At 42.7% G+C, this 16,773-nt stretch overlaps 2 protein-coding genes across 3 annotated transcripts in view; one reads left to right on the forward strand and one right to left on the reverse strand.

Annotated features, from left to right (window-relative positions):
• The window catches only part of LOC138981265 (arrestin domain-containing protein 3-like), a 78,865-nt gene that overhangs the window by 6,464 nt on the left and 55,628 nt on the right, over positions 1–16,773 (reverse strand). For both annotated transcript variants that reach the window (XM_070354110.1, XM_070354118.1), the window contains exon 4: positions 3,907–4,130. In XM_070354110.1, the coding sequence (XP_070210211.1) occupies positions 3,907–4,130 (224 nt within the window). The remainder of the gene's footprint in view (positions 1–3,906; positions 4,131–16,773) is intronic.
• LOC138981277 (transcriptional regulator QRICH1-like) lies at positions 14,033–16,206 on the forward strand. Its single transcript, XM_070354132.1, has 2 exons — positions 14,033–14,406; positions 14,842–16,206. Exons 1-2 carry the CDS (start codon positions 14,195–14,197, stop codon positions 15,215–15,217), a joined length of 588 nt encoding a protein of 195 aa, XP_070210233.1. The 5' UTR covers positions 14,033–14,194; the 3' UTR covers positions 15,218–16,206.

Here is a 16,773-nt window from a genome sequence, read left to right on the forward strand (position 1 = left end):
TTTCTGTCTATCTTCAAGAAAGGTTGTATGTATATGCCTGCCCCGCCCTCCTCCCCCTCTCTCTCAGACAGCGTCATAACCACAGACAGACAGACAGACAGACGGACGGACGGACGGACGGATGGATGGACGGACGGACGGACAGACAGACAGACAGACAGACAGACAGACAGACAGACACATTCTCTCGCTCTCCTTAATCCCCAGCCATTGCCGCGTCTTCACCCTCCAAAATGCCAACCCCAACATCCACACACAAACAAAAAACACACAACACAAACAAAAACTTTAACGAGAAAAAAACGAGAAAAACAAACAAAGTTCGTAGTCAAGGCAACGCCACGTACATAGGCGGACAGAGCGGAACGTAACACGCGACGTAATCCCACATAATGGAAGATAATAAGACGAGTAATGGACACATAATGAGACAGCGTACACACCGATTTCATGTCAGCGGCAGACGCCTGTCTCGTAATGCTGTACACATAATTTGAACGATCGGATTCTCTCCAGAAAATGGGTCAAAACTTTGTGGGGGCCGCATATATTGCATGGTGAAGGCGATAATATAACCGTTACATGCACACAACTATTCTACACTTACTGAAAGACACAGACAGACACACGGACCGACTGGCATATAAACCTGTTCGTGATTGGCGAACAGGCAGATGCTTTTTTCACCTCTTTCTTTTTACATTTAGTCAAGTTTTGACTAAATGTTTTAACTTAGAGGGGGAATCGAGACGAGGGTCGTGGTGTATGTGTGAGTGCGTGTGTGTGTGTGTGTGTGTGTGTGTGTGTGTCTGTGTGTCTGTGTGTGTGTGTGTCTGTGTGTGTGTGTCTGTGTGTGTAGAGCGATTCAGAGTAAACTACTGGACCGATCTTTATGAAATTTTTCATGAGAGTTCCTGGGTATGATATCCCCCGACATTTTTTTTCTTTTTTTGGATAAAATAATGTCTTTGATGACGTCATATCCGGCTTTTTGTAAAAGTTGAGGCTGCACTGTCACACCCTCATTTTTCAATCAAATTGATTGAAATTTTGGCCAAGCAATCTTCGACAAAGGCCGGACATTGGTATTGTATTTCAGCTTGGAGGCTTAAAAATTAATTAATGACTTTGGTCATTAAAAATCTGAAAATTGTAATTAAAATTATTTTTTTCATATAACGATCCAAAATTACGTTCAACTTATTCTTTATCATTTTCTGATTCCAAAAACATACATATGTTATATTCAGATTAAGAACAAGCTCTGAAAATTAAAAATATAAAAATTATTATTAAAATAAAATTTCCGAAATCGATTTAAAAACAATTGCATCGTATTCCTTGTCGGTTCCCGATTCCAAAAACATATAGATATGGTATTACAGAAAAGCGTGCTATGCAGCACAGCGCAACCACCCCCGCGCTAAACAGGCTCGTTAATTTCACTGCCTTTTGCACGAGCGACGGATTACGGTAATTGTGAAAAAATGCAGTGCGTTCAGTTTCATTCTGCGAGTTCCACAGCTTGACTAAATGTAGTAATTTCGCCTTACGCGACTTGTTGTTTTGTCGTTTCAAGACAAAGACAAATCATGTGAATTTGCCTGCGAAATGTCATTTTCTTCGTGGGCGAGATCCTGTACTTGAAATGACGTCAATTACCTCATACAAATCTTAAAAAAAGAAAGAAATACTCTGACGGGATTTTCACTTTTTCAAGTAGCCAAATTAACTGAAATTTAAAGAAAAAGTTAGAAACACTCTCAAGAATCTTTGACATATTTCATCTTCTAAACAGCCGAAGACATCCTTAGTTAAGATACTTAATGTCTACGTTCTGTTTCATTATTTAAGCCCACCCTTTGCGTATTTCACCGACTTTATTGCATGGAATATCTCAAACAAACACAGCCATCCTTTAATTTGATGACTACAAGCTAATCCTTTTCGTACTCGACTGCACACCATTTTCCCATTCAGGCTTCATAAAAAAAGAAATGAAAGCAGGTCACATTGCAGCTCAGTGATTTGCTCTGCAAAAAATCACCCATGGTGCCATGCGACAATGACAGATAATCGTTCCACACGGCTCTCATCTTAGTCTCATTCTTTTCAGCTGCCATGTTTTTTGTGTGCACTCTTTTTCCTTAGAGGTTCGTCTCTCTTTGTGTGAAGATCCGCAAAGGGGAAGTAATTGGCTTGGACTGGCAGCAGAAGTGACTAGTTTTATGGGCTGAGTAATGGAGGCAGTAATGACAGAGCTGTGCTTTGATTGGCCCCTTTGATGCCCGGATCGCGTGGTTTTTGCTTTTATTTGGGCCATCCCCGTAGCCCTCAATCGGTCAGAGCGGTTACTTCTAAGTAATCTGTTTTCCAGAAGACGGGTTGGTGTAGGTGAGTGGGGTGGAGTGATTCGGGATGAGTCCCTAAGGGCCCAATCACAAGTTTTGTCCTGTTAAAACGAAACTATCTGTCTTTGAAAAAAGCAGTGTTACGGATTAAAAAGAAAATAAAAGAGAGAGAGAGAGAGAGAGAGAGAGCACCGAGAGAGAGAGAGAGAGAGAGAGAGAGAGAGAGAGAGAGAGAGAGAGAGAGAGAGAGAGAGAGAGAGAGAGAGAGAGAGAGAGAGAAAAGGAGAGAGCTCATTCTTGAATGCACGCTACAGATTTAAAGAAGATGGATTCGGACGTAACTGGTTCAGCTCACTCAGAAATGGCTACATCTTGCCTCCGACCCTCGAGTTTCAGTCCATCGGAAATTATTTTGCAGCTGGCGTCTAAAAGGTTATTCCTTTTGACGGAAACGCACTGCCAGAATCGCAGAAAAGGAAGCATTTCTAATCAGCAAAGAAAAAGACAGCAAGATGAATGTAGCAAGCCCCTCTCTGCCCATTTTATTTGAATTAAGCGGTAGGGGGGAGGTGTGGGGGGGGGGGGGGCATACAATTTATGCATCAAACTCAGTTTTCCGCATAATGATACTTATATTGGCAATATGGATCACCAAACAAACATGAATGCGCGTTTCTCCAGAACACCCAAAACGTCTACCGTACGTACCATCATCAAGAATCAATGTGAATCCTGGCTATCTTGAGATCAGCATCTGATTTTCATTTGCTTGTCTGTCTACTTCATAGGCCGCTAGTTCAACGTACTTGTGAATATTTCGTTTTGTCTTTTTACTGAAGGTTCCCTCAACTAAATTTTCCCTTTTAAAATTATTGTCCACAGTAGTCAGTCAGTAGCGCGTTCCTTCCCGTCAAAGACTTCAGCGTTAGGTTCGGCTATAAATCTGGTTCCTGCTGTCAAGATAAACAGTCAACAGCAAAGTTTACCCATGCTTCGGAAGCTCTAATTGGGTCTGTTTTGAGCGGAGTACAAGATGCTATTTTTGACAAGTGTCAGCTGCTTTTTCCCCAAGGAAGAATTCGGTTACGGTAACTGCCTTGGCGTGGCGGATTAGCTGCGTTGAAAGTGATTAGCTGCATGGATGAGTGCGTAATTGCTGCGGTTTTGCTTCTAAAAGGAGGGAATGGGTGTTTTGTGGGAATACATTGAAAGGAACATAACCTTGGATTTTTTTAGAGATATTATTTTTTGTTTGTTCTGCAAAATGTTTAGAGTAATTTGTGCTGTAAAGAACACAGAAATTCGTCCCCTCGAAGAAACGGGCCGGCAGACGGACAGACAGACAGACAGGCAGACAGACGGGCAGACAGGCAGACAGACAGACAGAGATCGACCGACCGACCGACCGACCGCACGACCACCGTCGGACGGACGGACGGACGGACGCAAAAACAGACAGACGGACGGACGACTTGAGACATTTTCCAGGCACTAAAAGGAACAAAAACAACAACAACAAATAGAAGAGGGAAAGTTAAATATCTATAATACTTACAGCTGCGGACGGTTCCCGGTTCAAATCCACGGGACAAATGAGAGTGAACACTTTCTTCGCCGACTGGTCGTGATTCCAAGGGCGTTCTATCGTGACCTTGACCCAGTATCTCAGGTGGCCGTATTGACCTTCGAAGGACGTGGGTACGTTGCTAGGCAACTGGAACTGGAAAGGGTATGTGTACTGCCCTGCTGCAAGTTCCCTCTTCGCTCCCGGGTCTGGCGCTGAAATCAGAGAAATTAAAATAAATAAGAATTCAGAGATAAAAAACAAGCAAACCAAAAACCAGTTATGTACATCTGTTCGCAGATGACCGCTTAAAAAGAAACAATTGGCAAATCGCCCGCCCAAATGCCTGACAAATCCTGCTGTTTCTGCTTAAAACAAAACAAAACAAGAACAGGACTCTCTATTCTGTCCAAATTTCCCAGCAGTACAAATGCTACGGACTAAAATGCCGGCCAGCAAACTTAATTAAATGCTTATAAAAGACATTTGTTTCCGGAAATAACTCTAGTGTAAGGATTTTGTTTAGCGTGGTTGTGGAAAGGTTGCGCCCCACTTTAGTGAGTCAAACAATAACACGTGCGGTGGTCGACCAGTTAAAACCAGCAATCGCAGCGAATAACTGACTCCGATGTGTATGTTATGCACTGTCCGCTTAATATGACCACATTTTATTCAAAAATATACAAATTGGAGTTTACGATTTGTTGCTGCAATAATCGGTTGCCCCGAGTGATCGCCGACAACGTGTTTTGCCGAAGGTCACGTCAGTTTTGCTTGAGGTCAAGAAGCACGCGTGCCCAGCGATCACCGCGGGCCATCGCAAGTGAATCGTGGTTCCGATGTGTAGATTTTCAACAACAAAAAGGCATCATATCGGGCGGACACCACCTAACATTCACATCGGAGTCTGTTATTCGCTGCGATTACTGGTTTTAACTGGTCTCACTAAAGTGCGGCGCGACTCTTCGACAACGCTTGGAAATCCTGCCAGAACCATTTCCGAACATCGTCTATTCTAGGTCAGTAGGAAAAGAAGTACCGGTACTATCTCGTAGGCTAGACACAAATCTAAGTAGGTGAGAACTCAGCAGGAGTAGCTTGTTAGTAAACCGACAACATTCCGATGCAATCTCTCACTCCAGAAGTAAAGCTACTTTAACTAAAGACGAAACTGTGTAAGTGAGATAAAGATGTACCTTATTGGTGCGTTGATCGGAACCGATCCACGCTCGATCTTGGAAAGAGAAATTTCTCCGTGAATCATAGATGTTCCAGTTATTAGTTAGGTGTTTTTGACATCTTGCCATGTAATTCGTAGCTGTGGTGATAGATAAACAAGTACTTTTATCGGTCAATAAAGGCAGGCGCATCGATGTTTTTGCTTACCCCACCAGAACATCTCTATATAAATAGATACAAACCAAAACGCAGATCTCGGTTGAAGAAACTCTTGTACACCAGTACGGTTAGTGTAGTGTTAGATGCCAGTGTAGTCTATCAATCTTTAGCATTACAACAATGAGAGCGCAAACGACTGAACCAGGTGCAGTGTATTATTAGTACCGTGATAAATGTTGAGACCAAACTGTGAAGACGTCTCCGATGATATCGTGATTATCGCACACGCGCAGCAAGTCGTTGCTCTTTTTCGGTGAATGTTGCCAGGAACCGTAAATCACCGTCCTCTTCATTACCTCGGCGATAGGGTGAGTATTGCTTCACTTCAGATTACCCTGGTGGTGTTTATTGCCTGCTCGAAGCGACGAATTTGCACTACAGGGTGCATGCAAGGTTTAATTTGCAAAATAAACTATGCTGCTTATTGCAACGAAATTGTACAACGGCGTGCATTAAGATTTCATTTGCAACATAAACCGTTCTTTGAACCAGAGAAAGCACCATCGTTACAACATCCGTCCATACCCCCTCCCCCGTCCCTCATACACGCCCAACCTCCGCTCCATTCTTTGCGTCAGTCCTATCTGATTGCTTCTTCTATCTATATATATATACGACTAGTGTCTGTGTGTCTGTCTGTGTATCTGTCTGTGTATCTGTCTGTGCGCGATGCACGGCCAAAGTTCTCGATGGATCTGCTTCAAATTTGGTGGGCATATTCAGGTAGACCCGGGACACGACACAACCTGGTCGATATTTCAACACGTGCTCTCAGCGCGCAGCGCGGAACCGATTTTGGTTCCACCTCAGCTATTTTGGTTCCACCTCAGCTACCCGGGCCCCCATACCGACACACCATAGCCGCTACACCACATCACAACGCCAAAGTTCTCGGTGGATCTTTTTCAAATTTGGACACCGTATTCAGCTACACCCCGGACACAATATCATCGATGAGATATTTCAACACGTGCTCTCAGCGCGCAGCGCTGAACTCATTTTCGTTTTTGTGTTCATTTCACCATTATAAGTAACTCTTCCTTATCTTCTCCAGTGTTTGGCGTTTATCTCCCTTCCTTCGTGTGGCTTTCCCGTTCAGTTCTAAGTTACTATTACTATTTTTAGAATGTCACTGCGCTGTCCACTGCGCTGTCCACAACGCTTCCCTTGCACCCGTAAGTTGTTCTTACTGTCAAAGAGAAAAGGTCGAATCAATTTATAGCCACGCGAAAAATACACTCTCACCTATCTCTATATATTTATAGATACAGATATGCATATATATATACGGCTTCTCTGTGTGTGTGGGTGTTTGTGTGTGTGTGTGGGCAAAAACCTGTGTATTGTAGAGTTCTGTTTGTGATGTGGTCTAGCGGCTTTTGTCTGTCTGTATGTTCTGGCATGTGAGAAGCCACAGCAGATAATATAGGGCCAAGAAATAAGCTCTAAAATTCTCAATCCCGTTTGACAGGACTTCGCCTTCAAAGGTGATTGTGGTGAACCGCCACGCTGTCTGTCTCTGTCTCGCGCCGTTCACCCCAAATTCCCGTTTCTGAGTAACTATTTTTAGAATGTCACTGCGCTGTCCAGAACGCTTCCCTTGCACCCGTAAGTTGTTCTTACTGTCAAAGTGAAAAGGTCGAATCAATTTATAGCCACGCGAAAAATACACTCTCACCTATCTCTATATATTTATAGATATAGATATACATATATATATATATACGGCTTCTCTGTGTGTGTGTTTGTGTGTGTGTGTGGGCAAAAACCTGTGGATTGTAGAGTTCTGTTTGTGATGGGGTCTAGCGGCTTTTGTCTGTCTGTAGTGCTAGTGCTCCGAAGAACAGCAAACAAAATCCGAGCAGCCAAATACATCCCATATGCAGAAGCAATAAGAAGAGCAAAGTTTGAAATAATGAAAAAACAAAAGAAAGACCCAGATACATCTAATGACTCTGATTCAGAAGTCGATGAGTGCTGGGTGCTGAAAATGGCAGGGGGGAAAAGTGCTCCTCGCGGTGCCAGCAAAGCAAAGAGAAACCTGGCTACCTCCCCAGCTTTCGTGGCTGAGATTGAAAAACAGGATTATAGCACTATCTGGCCAGAACCAACAACAAGCCGCATACGCACAGGAAATCAAGGCGGACCAAGCAACCCTCGTAGTGAAAACCCCATTTCAGAGCAAAATATCGCCCGCCAGAGACCTGGACAAAGAACTGACATAAACCCTATTAATAATGAGTCTACTGTTGCCCAGAAACTAAAATCAACACACAATGTAAAAAAGGCCCCCACAAAAGCAGCAGACAAAACAAAGACAAACAAACAGCCAACAACAAACAATGAGAAAAAGGTTGCTGATGCAGAATCTCAAACTTCCCCCACACACGATTATGATGACTTGTTCATGGATGAACCAAAGTTGATGATTGTTGAGGAGGATGAAACACAAAACACACCAAAGCCACAGTCCGAAGACTGCCTCAGACAACATATTTTAAAAGAAAGCTATGCAAAGATGAAGATGATGAGCGCCGAGAACTGCGGTGAGGTGTTCAAATTCGTCACTGGCATCCTAGCTGCACTTATTGAAGCAAAAACGAATGAAAGCCCCGAAAATGTTCTGACACTTCTGACAGGGCTATATACTGAAATATTTAAGCCAAAGGAAAATCCAACTCCACCAGCCTTAAATAAGATACTCTCCACTCAATGCGCTCTTCTCGGCATTCAGGGAGGCAGATCTGTAACAGAGTCTCAACCCCTTGACAACACAATGACATAGAGAGTTGAGGGGCAGATCAAACGGTCACAACAGACTTTAGGTCTTCTGTGATTGAAATGGATTCAAGAATAAATATACTGCAGTGGAACTGTCGTTCCCTTAACACTGCTCTACCGTACCTTATTAATTATCTTAACCAAAACAACATGTTCAATGTATTATTGATACAGTCCCCACTCTGTCATGCGGGAAAACTCCCCTTCATATCTGGTTTCTTTTACCCACCCGTCACAGATTATCAGGTTGATGATACGAGCGGAGCACAAACTATCAAGTACACAGTAACCTATGTCAGAGACAATCTGAAGTACAATGTTCACCCAACCCCTGTTCCGGCCGACACAAAAATACATTCAAACCTAGTTGAACTTCTGCTGAATGATGGCCCATCCATCTTCTTATTAAACATATATAACAGAAACATTACCAAAGGCCCGATTTTCAGCTGGCTCCCAGAGCTCGACGGAAGACGCACCTGGGTGATCGGAGGAGATGTTAATGGCCGAAACCCCCTGTGGGATGCCAACTTCCCCGATCAGACATGTGCCGTGGGAAAGAGCCTTGCCACCTATATAACGCAATCAAATGTGTACTTACTAAATGACGGATCAGCAACCAGAATACCCGATATCTCAAACCAACACCCCTCCGCCATTGACATAACCTTGGTTAGTCCCACTCTCGGATTAACAACGGACTGGTGCGTTGTGTCAGATAAATTAAAAAGCGACCACTTACCAATCATGATATCCATTATTGGGAAATCACCACACACAGAGCCAGGCCCAAAAGCCTTAAAATACAATTATAAAAAGGCGGACTGGGCAGTTTTCAAGGACGCTGTCACTAAGTCTGCCGATGCACATACCCTCTTGGATGGCAATCCAGAGTCCCAAGAAAGTATCGACAACAAATATAAACAGCTAAGATCAAACCTGCTGAATGCAATGGAATTGTCAATCCCCAAAACAAAACCTTTTATCGGACCCAGTAGAACTGATCAGAGCCCATGGTGGACAGAAGAATGCAGAACAGCCATCAGGTTAAAAAGAACTGCAAAAGAGAAGTATGATCGCTTCAGGTCTGCACAAAACCACAACAATATGAAATCAACTGAAGAACAATGTGACAAAATTATAGACAAAGCAAAAAAAGAATATTTTGAAAACATGTCCAGCAAAGTGAGCGATTACAGAGATGCTGGAAAAATTTGGACCAAAATAAGGAAATTCAAATGCAGACACAAGCAGGCTGAACGTCCTCTTATGCACGAAGGAAAAAAATATGAAAGCTTTCCTGAAAAAGCAGAACTGTTTGCAGATATTTTTGCAGCAGCAAGCCAAACAGATAAACTGTTATGTGAGCAGGAACTCTTCCGTAAGAACTGGGAGGATAAACAGGACTTAAACGACCCAGAACTCAACCCTTCCTTAAAAATAAATGCTCCCTTATCCATTCAAGAACTGAAAACGGCTATAGCATCGGTGACAAAAGTCCGATCCGCCTGTGGTTCTGATCCAATAAACTATCAGGTCATACAACATTTACCAAACCAAGGATTAAATCTTTTACTGGATTTTTATTCAACATGCTGGAAGTCTGGCCTGATTCCCACAGCTTGGAAAGAGGCTGTTGTGATCCCCATTTTAAAGCCTGGAAAACCAAGAGCTAACCCTTCCAACTGGCGCCCTATATCTCTGACCTCCCATCTGAGCAAAATCTATGAAAGAATACTAAAATCCAGACTAGAAGATGAAATGGAAAGAAAAAAGGTAATACCCCTGTGCCAAGCCGGTTTCCGTCGAGGCAGGGGTGTCTCGGATCACATTGTAAAACTGTCCTCTAAAATTAAGAAAGCTCTCTCACGCAAGAAGTCTCTCTTTGCTGTCTTTTTTGACATCAAAAAAGCCTACGATACAGTATGGCACCAACGATTGTTGTTCAAATTGAAGCAATTAGGCATCAGTGGTAATATGTTTCAATACATAAAAAGCTTTCTACTGAACAGATCCTTTCAAACTGATTATAAAGGTGCCAAATCATCCACTCGCAAAGTTGACATGGGAGTGCCACAGGGCTCAGTAATAGCACCACTGCTTTTTAGCATTATGCTGCATGACATATCGACAATTAAAACACATGGAGCCGAACTGACGCTTTATGCGGATGATATTGCTCTATGCAAAGAGTATCAAAACAAAACCTATAAAACAGAACACAAATTCTCTAAAGAGTGGCAAACAGCTATAGATAACATTGCGAACTATATGCGGGAGAATGGCTTCACTCTCTCTGCCGAGAAAACTGTATTCGTTGTCTTTACAAACCGAAAACTGGAAGATCGAGAAAAGATACAGTTCTCACTAGATAAATCTGTTGTCTCACCCAGTCAGCAGGTGAAATATCTGGGCGTAGTTTTCACCTCAAATGGACTATGGACTGCTCACTTAAAGTATCTTTTAAGCAAAGCAAATAAGACCATCAACCTTCTTAAAATACTGGCTGCCCAACCATGGGCAAAGTGTCCAGTTATTCTAACAAACATCACCAGAGCTCTTATAAGATCAAGACTATCATATGGACAGGAGGCCTACTTCTCGTCGGCTCGAAAATGGCTTGATAAGCTACAGTCAGCGGAATGTCGTGCCCTTCGGCTTGCCCTCGGACACCCAAGGCATTCAAAGCAGGCCATTGTATACCACCAAGCAGGATTCCTCCCTCTTGACATGTGGCGGCGTAAGTGCTGCGCAGATTACAATGTCCGAGCCAACACAGTGCAAAACTCAACAAAAGAGGAGCTACAACCGCATTACAATCATGTCCAAAACAAAAAGGCCCACTTTGGCACTACTTTCTCCTCACTGGCTCAATTCAATGCTTCACTCTTTAGTGAAATCAGTGTCGACCCAAATGATGTGGCCCAAAACCCCATATCTCGTGATCCCTCATGGACAATGAAAGAAATGAATTTTGACACAGAATATTGCACAGCTACAAAGGATGATCAGTTATTACTCAGGATACAAGCCCTTGAGCACATTGATACTGTATACAAAGGCCATGTTCATGTTTACACAGACGGGTCAGTTTTGAATGACAAGAAGGCTGGCGCAGCTTTTGTAATCCCCAGCGATGACATGACTGGGAAATTTAAACTGTGCAACAGAAACTCGATCTTCTCAGCTGAGCTCCTTGCCATCTGCATGTCGCTTGTTCATCTCAATCTCAAGAACACTCCTCCTCAAAAGATAGCTATATTCTCTGACTCCAAAGCAGCCATTGAAGCATTGAGATCTAACAAAAGATCAAAAAGACATGATCTTGTCATTGCCATAAAGGAGCTGGCAAATAAAATTATAAAAAAAGGAAGCGAGATTAACCTGGTCTGGTGTCCAGCACACGTGAACGTGCCTGGCAACGAGAAAGCGGACAAAGCCGCTAAAGAAGCTGCCCAAGGCATAGGCGCCTCCGAGGTAGACCTGCCATTGTCTGCTTCTGAGATCAGTAGCCTTACAGACTCTCTTCTCTGGAGAGAATGGAGGAACAAATATATGCACAAGGCTATAAGCTCTGGCTGGCTCATTCGGGAAGCCCCATCAAAACAGATGAACACCTATAATGCATGCCCACGTGTAATAAAAAGGATTAACCGCCTAAGGGCAGAAGCTGGGAGTTACCAATTTCTAGAGCTTAAATGCACCTGTCAATCCGACCTCACCATTGCTCATTTGACTTTGGAGTGTGATTTGAACTCATGCCACTTTCAACCCCTGACTCAGTTTATGAACTCAAATAGAAATATTCTGCCAAATACCTCAAAGGAAAAATTAAGTTATCTTTTAAGTTTTAATAAAGACCTTGGGTGGCAAGGTCCCAAACTTATCGCTGGACTTATGCACACGCACCCACTTGGTCCCTGGATATGAAGAGACGTTGCTGCGGCTGACGCCATTGCTTCTCATACAGCTACTATATATTTTTATCAGAACTTTTAAAAAAATACCATTTTATATCCAAGTATCTCTTAACACCATTTTTAATTAGATGAGCGAGAGTGTGCGGGGGGCGGGAGGGTGGTGAACCACTGTACATAAAGGGAGAATTTGTGTGCGTGCCTGTGTGTGTTCTTAATCTAAGACAAATGTCGCCAATGTTTTTACAGAGTGACGTTAAATAAACGATTTTATCATCATCTGTCTGTATGTTCTGGCATTTGAGAAGCCACAACAGATAATATAGGGCTAAGAAATAAGCTCTAAAATTCTCAATCCCGTTTGACAGGACTTCGCCTGCAGAGGTGATTGTGATGAACCGCCACGCTGTCTGTCTCTGTCTCGCGATTCACCCCAGCGAAGCCGGGTATTCCTCTAGTTATATATATACGACTAGTGTCTGTCTGTCTGTCTGTTCGCGATGCACGGCCAAAGTTCTCGGTGGATCTTTTTCAAATTTGGACACCGTATTCAGCTACACCCCGGACACAACCTCATCGATGAGATATTTCAACACGTGCTCTCAGCGCGCAGCGCTGTGCGCGCTGAACCGATTTTGTTGTTTTTTGTCTGGATCCACTAGCAGTAACTCTTCCTTATCTTCTGCAGTGTTTTCAGCCGCGATTATCTCCCTTCCTCCGTGTGGCGTCAATCCATATTCCCGTTACTACGTTACTATTTTTAGAAGGTCACTGCAGGTTACTATTTTTAGAACGTCTCCAGTGTTTTGCGCGTTTATCTCCTTTCCTTCGTGCGCCGGCGAAGCCGGCGTCCCAGGCGCAGCCTGGTATTCGCTTCTACTTCTTCCCGGCGAAGCCGGTACCCGGCGAAGCGGGTAATCATCTAGTAAATATATATATCCCATGACCTCCCTTCTTTGTCTCTGTTACTTCAGTGTGGGTATATATGTTGTATTTTTATAGCTCAATAAATACATCATGGACTCCAAAAAATATATGATAGTGCAGATTCCGATTTGGGCAAAGAACTACTTTCCTCCCGACCTTTGACCTCGCGCCGAACAATGTGACACATTTGTATGAAGTTCCACAATCGTATCGGCTCAGAAAACCATATCAGTTGCACGCAAAAATGAATCTCGGAACTGATCTGATGTATGGGATGCAATAAACAAACGTTTCTTTCATTATGAAAGCAATGCAGGTCGAAAAAAACGAACATTCAACTTACAAGATACGTGACAGATGCTAGCGAACGATCGAACCTATTCATTCTCTGTTTGCTCTCCGTGTGTCGACAAGCATCGCTACCATAGGAATAATCCAAAAAAGAATATGCAACACAACAGAAAGAAAATGTGCTCCTTCAATACTGTTTCGAACGTTTTCTCCGTGTCCCTGTCTACTGCAGACCGGTTTACAAGAACATACTCTGTTACATACAGTACGAAACACTGCCATGAAAACCAAAACAAAAGAGTAGTCTCCCTTGCACCCGGACAACACACAGATAAAAACTAGAGTTTAAGCTGGCACAACCTTAATCCAATCAGAAATATGCCTAAAGGTAGATTGTAATACACTCTTAATTGCTTTGCTGCTAAAGAGTTCTATCCGCAGTTTTATTAACCCGTGCATAACACTAGTTTGAACTGTCGAACACTATCACAATGCCAAAACAAAAAAACGAGTACCCTCCCTTGCATCGTAGCAGACGACTGTTTATCTGGCACCAAAGAAACGTCCAAAAAGATGTCAAAACAAATCCTGTCTCCCATTAAGGTGAACGACATAGTAAAGATCAACGGAGGTGAGGAAGGGGTAGTTAAGAGTGTTTCAAGGCCTATGATGTTAAGCTGCTAAAAACCTTCATTCAAGAAAAGTTGCCGAACACAGAGCTCCAAATTCACCAATTGACGCCATCCTCCCTCAATGAAATTCTTTCAAACTACTTCATCGCACCGAAAAAAGCTGACGGGACAGATTATGAAGCAACGTCGTTGCGAAGTTTCTGGGGAAGCATTCACCGACACCTTAAAAGCAAATCGTACCCCCATGACATCAATCGTTCCCCTTCTTTCCAGCAAGCCCAACAGACCTTAAATGCCAAACTAAAAGCGCTAAAAAATGCAGGCAAGGGGAACATGCAATACAGTGCTGAAGCTCTCACGGAAGAGGAAATAAACACTCTCTACGAAAGAAACCAACTGGGCCAAACTACTGCAGAATCTCTCCTGAACACCATGTGGTGGAATAACTGCATACACTTTGGTCTAAGGGCAGTTACCGACCACCATCAGATGAAATGGGGAGATGTCACTCTTGAAAAAGATTCATCTGGCAAGGAGTACCTGAGGTAAAACGATTTGTATTATAACAACGAAAGATATTTAGTTATGCAGATCAAAATAACTAGCGCAGCATGAATGAAACTTCCAAGCCCAAACAAATTCTGATCACAAGAAATAAGAGCACAACAGCAGGCTTGTATTTTTCCCAAATAATAAATGCCTATGATAATTATTGATTGTACCTATAGCAAGACCTTAAAAGCAGTTGGCTTTATGGTATTTCACAATCATACTTCTCCCAATTACTCGCCGCAAAATAATGGGTAACTGGATTAAACTATAATGCAATAATATTATAATTCAAAAGTACCACACAGAGAAAAATTGATAGCAACCCTGAAATTTCATGCTAACACTAACAGCATGCAACATAAAACAAATATCAACATTTTTAAAGGTTTAGTAGAAAAGGGAGAAACAATTACTGACTAATGTTTCAGTTACAACGAAAGATCCACAAAGACCAGGACAGGGGAACATGTCACAAACATCAGAGCTGTACGACCAACAGTGTGGGCAACACCCCAAGATCCGACAAGATGCCCAGTGGCAACTTACAGGCTGTATGCTGAATATCGCCCAAAAGACTACTCAGGAGAAGACGACCCCTTCTACATCGCGACCACAACTGTCCCCAACCCCAAACCAGGCACAACATGGTTAAAAAACCAGAGAGTTGGCGTCAACAAGTTGGCGACTTTAATGAAAAATATGGCAATCAAAGCAGGTCTGACCCAAAACAAAAGAATAACCAACCACAGCGCAAGGAAAACCATGGTGCAAACATTGGTCAACAAGCAATTTGCCCCCACATAAATAATGCAATTAACCGGCCATAAGAATGTGCAGTCCATCAACACATACTCAAAAATGTCAGAAGAAACGCACAAAAAAATGAGCACAGCACTGGTTGAATCTCAATCTACACCACAGCAATCAGTCACCTCATCAACACACCTGCAATCAATAACTGCAGACATTCCCACAAGCAGCATGCACACATACATGCATCAAGAACACACAAGAACAGCCACAATGCAAAATTCATGCAGCCACCAGCCAACCCTTCCATTCCCTTTTTTCGGAGGCTCTGTGTCCAACTGCACCATCAACATTAACGTCAACCCACCACAATCAAATTCCACAGCTACAGTCTCACTCGCAGTCACCGACACACAGAGTGAAACTGTTAAGCAAGCAGCCCCTGCCAAGCGTCCTCGACGCAAATAAACTTAATCAATGTTCATCCCCATGATCTTTAGTTCTAAAACTTGATTCAGTTAGTGCATCAAACAGTCTTTTTCGCAGTAGCGGTTGCCTTGCTTTTAGTAAGTTTTAGTCAATTTTAAGCAATAATTCTGCATCTTGTGAAATATTGAACATGCAACAACAAAGAAACCACTTCCATGGCTCAGGCACTATTACTTTTTCTCAATGTTTATTCAGTTTATTTAGTGTTCTACTTTGATAGTAAGTTTATATGTGGTGATGTTCACTTCGCTTCAAACATGTTGCTACTATTTGTTATTTTCAGCAGACATATCATATGTGCATCTGTTTTCAGCAAAGTTTGCATTGCTGAGTTGGTTGATTTCTTACCCACAAGTACATTGTTATTTGTTAATGTTATTTTAATTGCAAACTATTACTAGCTGTCAGACTCTATTGATACAAATTATGCACATGTATGGGCGCAGAGCCACAATGAAATGTGTGAAAATTGCTTCTGTATTGCATTCAAAAAACCTTTAGATTCAAAAAAAAATGTTGCAACAACATGTATCAAAAATTATTTTGTTGTTATTAGTCTAGTTCATCCTGAAAAAAAAGAAAAAAAGCTTATCTGTCATCTTATCAGACCTTCTTCGAGTGGTGTGTGTGTGAGAGTGAGACTGAGAGTGAGAGTCTGTCAGCAGTGTGTTTGGTGACGTCTTCAGTTCCTCTGGCAGTGTCGGTGTGGGAACTGACAGAAGCTAGGGAGCACAGATAATAGAAGCCCTGTCACATAGACTAATCACACAATCAATAAACATTTGGCTCATGTTTAAAATGACAGTTTCGAGTTTATTACTCAAACCAACAACACTGGTCTGGTGACATGCGTAGCGGGACCGACAAGCGTCCTTACCTGGTTTGGCTTCGCTTCGTTATCAAACATCGGCTGTTTCACGTATTTTGCGAGCAAGTCTACTCTTTTGCCTGGCTCTGCAGTAAGTCCACATTGGCGATGAAGGTATCCAAGAACTTAACATGTGTGTATTTTTCCGTAATCCAGTCATATTCCTTCAAAATGCAATCAATCGGCGGTGACAGACTTGGTGTCGACTTCACCAACTTGGTCCCGTTTTCCTCACACCCATACCAGTTTAGGT

This window comes from Littorina saxatilis, linkage group LG1, assembly GCF_037325665.1.
Source record: "Littorina saxatilis isolate snail1 linkage group LG1, US_GU_Lsax_2.0, whole genome shotgun sequence".
NCBI classification, from domain to species: Eukaryota; Metazoa; Mollusca; class Gastropoda; order Littorinimorpha; family Littorinidae; genus Littorina; species Littorina saxatilis.